Below are 5,158 nucleotides of genomic sequence, written 5' to 3'. Positions count from 1 at the left end.
AACCTGCTAATCCCAAGAAACTTCTGACTTCTGTCGGTGTCTTTGGTCTTTCCCAGTTCAATACAGCTTCAATCTTTGCTGGATCAACTTTAATTCCTTCCATGCTGATGATATGGCCCAGAAATTGTACTTCTTTTAACCAAAATTCGCACTTCGAGAACTTCACATAAAGCTGTTCCTTTCTTAAAATTTCCAAAGCAATCCTCAAATCCTCGGTATGTTCTTCTCCAGTCTTCGAGTAAATCAAGATGTGATCAATAAATACAATCATGAATTTATCCAAATATCTCTTGAATATCATGTTCATCAAATCCATGAACGTTGCTAGTGTGTTGGTCAGACCAAATACCATTACGAGAAATTCATAATGTCCATATCTGATATGAAAAGAAGTCTTGAGAATATCTTCAGCTTTGATCTTCAATTGATGGAATCCCGATCTCAAGTCTATCTTAGAAAACTATACGGCTTCTTTTAACTGATCAAACAAATCGTCGATCCGGGGTACAAGATATTTATTCTTAATAGTCAGCTTATTTAACTCACGATATTCAATACATAGTCGCATGCTGCCATCTTTTTCTTCACAAACAGTATCGGTGCACCCCATGGGAATACACTGGGTCTTATAATTCCTCTGTCCAGAAGATCTTGTAATTGCGTTGACAATTCCTTCATTTCAACTAGTGTCATCCGATACGGAGCTTTCGAAACTGGTTTTGTACCTGGTGCTAAATCGATAGTAACTCAATTTCTCAGTCCGGCGGTAATCCTGGAAGTTCATCTAGAAAAACATCAGGAAATTCACATACAACTGAAATGTCTTCTATCTTTGGACTTTCCTTTTCAGTATCCAATACATAGGGTAGATAAACTTTACATCCTTATCTTAGCAATCGTTTAGTTTGTATCATTGTCAGGAATTTCTTTCACTGTTTCTTACCTTTATATATTACCGTTGCATTTTCCGCAGTTTGTACCTTTACTTTCTTATTCGTACAATCGATCTGAGCATTATGACAAACTAACCAATCAATTCCTAAAATAACATCAAACTCTCCTAACTTGAAAGGTATCAAGTCCACATAGAATGATGTCTGGCCATATCGATATCGCATTCGGGACATACTCGATCTACAGGAATTTGATCGTCATTTGCTAATTTTATAATTAAGGTCTCGCCCAACCGTTGAATTTCGCAACATATCTTATCAATGAATTCTTAAGAAATAAAAGATCTTGTGCCTCCAGAATCAATCAATACTTTTGCATCTACTGAATTCACAAAAAGCGTACCTGCAATCACACTAGGACTCTGTATAGCTTCTTTCATCGTCATAGTAAAATTTCTCGCTCTAGGCTGATTGTGCTGTGGTGGTAGAGGTAGTGCCAATACTTTCAAAACACTAGCTGCCATAGCTGGTCCTCTGCAATCCCTGACTACATGTTCTTTCCTTCCGCATTGGAAACAAGTAACTTCTGTTCTCCCTGTTGGACATTCATTGGAATAGTGTCCCTTCTATCTACACTTAAAGCATGTCATATTTGCCTTGTCGCAGACGCCCGTATGTTTCCGACCACATGTCTTACAGTACGGCAATGGTTGTCTGATAATTCCCTGCTTCTTGGAAGTTTGGAAATGATTACCTGCTCTCTGGTTGCCTTGTCCTGTCCTTTTAAAAATCATATTTGTCCGGGCTTGAAATCCCGGCTTCCTGTTGGAACGGTTCTGAAAATTTCCTTGTCCCTTCTCCTTTTGGGACATTACACTTTCCCCTTCAATAATCATGACTTTCTGAACCATGACAGTATAAGTCGTCAATTCAAACACTGCCATTATGCTACGAATCCATGGCTGTAATCCTTGTTGGAATCTCTTAGCCCGTTTCTCTTCATATTCAGTCACCGACATATTCCCTTGCTTCAATTCCAAGAACTTGATTTCCATCTGGTTCTTCATATAGCGAGGAAAATACTTCTCCAGAAATAGTTCAGTAAACCTATCCCAAGTTACGATATCCACCCCCTCCGAAGCTCTCCTGGATTCCCACCAATAGTTCACTTCTCCTTTCAGGAAATAGCTAGCAAAATCAGTTTTCTGGTCATCTTCAACATTCACAAGCACAAACACTTTCTCCATTTCTTTCAACCAAGCCCTGTCTTTAGTAGGATCAGTTGTACCTTCAAATTCTGGAGGCTTAACTGACTGAAACTGCTTAAAGGTAACAACAGGCACAACTGGTGGTATCTGAGGTTCCGGACGTGGTGGCTGTTGTAACATCTGTTGCTGAATCTGTTGTTGCTGTTGCTGCATCTGCTACTGTATCATTACCATCTGTTGTTGCATCAGATGGAACATTTGGTTCATGGTATCATTATTCTGACCCTCATAGTTGCTGTTGGAGGTTTCAGTTCTGGTCTTTTTTTGGTGCCATTATTCTGATAGTAAAACAAATAATTCTTTTTAACAATTTATTAAATAGTTGATAATAGATAAAGAAACAGTTTGTCTGGTATTAAAACAAGAAATCTAAATAATGGATAATGGAAAGAAAACAATTTGACTAATATTAAAATAAGAAATTTAAATGATTCAAAATTTAAACAATCAGTTGAAATGATTTTAAAGTTTTAAATGATAATGATGATACACTGTTTTAAATTAAACATAATTTAAAATAAGGAAAACTGTAAAATAATAAAATAAATGTAAATGTTGTAAGGTATGGAATTTAAATAAATAAAAAGAAAAATTTGGAAAAAGTTTATTTTAGATATATATCACCAGCCTCAGGTGTAAGTGTTTGATACAAAAGGTATGTCAAAACTGGATACTACACACATACATGTCTAATCATACTATACTATGCTGCATCTATCTACATATGTCACATATAATACAACAACTAGTCTCCAGTTGTCAAACATCAAAACCCTGGTAGAATGCGCCTCAACTCATCACGAAGTATCTCAATAGCCAACTGTGCCAGACGGGTAGCTCTATGATACTCGGCATAAGAATGCAGCCCATTATGCATCAAGGCATCTAACTCAAGAGTGGCACTATATACTGTCGGCTGAAGTCTCTGCCTCATCATGTAATCTGGTTGAAGTGCAGCTAGCGGTCCTCTATATCTCTGGTCAAACAAACCCATGATCTCCCTACACTGAGATCTCCAATACTCAACATCCTTTCTCACAATACTGTACTCATGATACGGTACCATGTGTGGCTCCACAACCTGTCCAAAAGACTCATGAGATGTGTTAGATATATTTGATAATGTCATGACTAATGTGATTTATGTTTAGTTTACAGATCTCACTTAAACAGGACAAATCAGTACTTAACTGAAATCAGCACTTATACTGAAGTCAGAACTTAAGTCATCAGTACTTAAGGTTCAGAAGATATTTATTAGAAGATAATAACAGGACTTAAAGGAAACGTTCAGATAAGGAAGGCAGCTGATTCACAGGAAGAGAAGATCGAGACAAACATAAGAAGAGATATGCATGAAAAAGGAATTCTATGAAGAATAGAATACTTGGAAGAAAAGATATTTGATTGATATATTTTAGGAATCAAAATTATATTCCATATCAATTAGCGATTATCTTGTAACTGTGTAGTATATAAACACAGACATAGGGTTTACACTATAAGTGTTATCACAATCGAGAAGATTATTCATTGTAACCCTAGCAGCTCTCATGATATTTGTTCATCACTGAGAGAGAACAGTTCCATACTGTAACAGAGTTTATTGTTTTGAATAAAGTTTGTTTTCTGTTACCTGAGTTATTAAAGTTCGATTTGATTGTGCTATACACTGTATTCACCCCCTCTACAGTGTGTGTGACCTAAAAAGTGGTATCAGAGCCTATCTGTTAACACACAAACAGTTTAAGATCCAAAAACAATCATGTCTGAAGTAGAAACTCCAACTAAGCCCACCAAAGCTGAAGAACCTCCAAAGACACAAATTCAAAGCCGATATGAGACTATTAGAGTTCCCATATTGAGACCATCTGAATATGACATATGAAAGGTGAGGATGACCATGTTTCTGGAAGCTACAGATCCAGAATATCTTGATAGAATCAAGGAAGGGCCTCACAAACCAACCAAGCTCGCTGTTGCAGTTGCAGGTGAAGTAGCAAAGTCTGTACCAAAGGAGAAGAGTGATTACACTGCTGAAGATATCGCATCAATTGCTAAGGATGCTAAGGTACGACACTTACTGCATAGTGTTATTGATAATGTAATGTCAAACAGGGTAATAAACTGCAAGACTGCAAAGGAGATATTGGATGCCTTGAAAACAAGATGTCAGGGAACGGATACGATTAAGAAGAACAAGAAGACAATACTCACTCAAGAGTATGAACACTTTGACTCAAAGGCTAATGAGTCATTGACTGATTTATATGATAGATTTGTCAAACTCTTGAATGATTTGTCACTGGTTAATAAGGAGTATGATCTTGAAGATTCAAACCTTAAATTCCTATTAGCTCTTCCTGAATGCTGGGATTTGAAGGCAACAACAATAAGAGACAACTATAATCTTGATGAAACAACTCTTGATGAAATTTATGGAATGCTTAAGACTCATGAACTTGAGATGGAACAAAGAAGCAAGAGGAAAGGAGGAAAATCAAGGACAGTTGCTCTTAAGGCTGAAGAAGAATCCCCCAAGGCAGCTACCTCAAGGAAAGACAAGGGTAAAGCTCTCTTCACAAAGTCTGATACTGAGTCATCAAGTTCTGAAAGTGATGATGACTCAGAATCTGAAAGCTTGCCTGAGACGGATGCTGATGAAGAGATGATAAAGCTGTGTGCTCTTATGGTGAAAGGAATCACAAAGATTGCATACAGAAAGTTCAGGAAGGGAAAGAAGTTTTCCAGGAAAGGCGCAAGTTCTGATAATAAGAATTTCAGAAAATCTGAGGGCAGAGGAGGAAAGTCTGACAGAGGAGATTATACAAATGTCAAATGCTACAACTGTGGTGAGAAAGGCCACATATCTCCTGATTGCAAGAAAGTGAAGAGTGACAAAGGCAAGGCTCTTGTCACAAAGAAGAAAAGCTGGACAGACACCTCAGATTCTGAAAGTGAGGAGAATTATGCCTTGATGGCAAATGCTGATAAGGC

At 37.3% G+C, this 5,158-nt stretch overlaps 1 protein-coding gene across 1 annotated transcript; it reads right to left on the bottom strand.

The window, feature by feature from the left end:
- Positions 1–1,222: 1,222 nt before the first annotated feature.
- LOC141703912 (uncharacterized) lies at positions 1,223–1,912 on the bottom strand. Its single transcript, XM_074507301.1, has 2 exons — positions 1,648–1,912; positions 1,223–1,488 (listed from the first exon to the last, which is right to left on the bottom strand). The coding sequence occupies exons 1-2, from the start codon at positions 1,910–1,912 to the stop codon at positions 1,223–1,225; spliced, it is 531 nt and encodes a 176-aa protein (XP_074363402.1).
- Positions 1,913–5,158: the final 3,246 nt, after the last annotated feature.

This window comes from Apium graveolens, unplaced genomic scaffold (assembly GCF_009905375.1).
Source record: "Apium graveolens cultivar Ventura unplaced genomic scaffold, ASM990537v1 ctg7192, whole genome shotgun sequence".
NCBI classification, from domain to species: domain Eukaryota; kingdom Viridiplantae; phylum Streptophyta; class Magnoliopsida; order Apiales; family Apiaceae; genus Apium; species Apium graveolens.
Note: the sequence above shows the minus strand (reverse complement) of the source record. Positions and strands in the feature narration are given on the sequence as shown.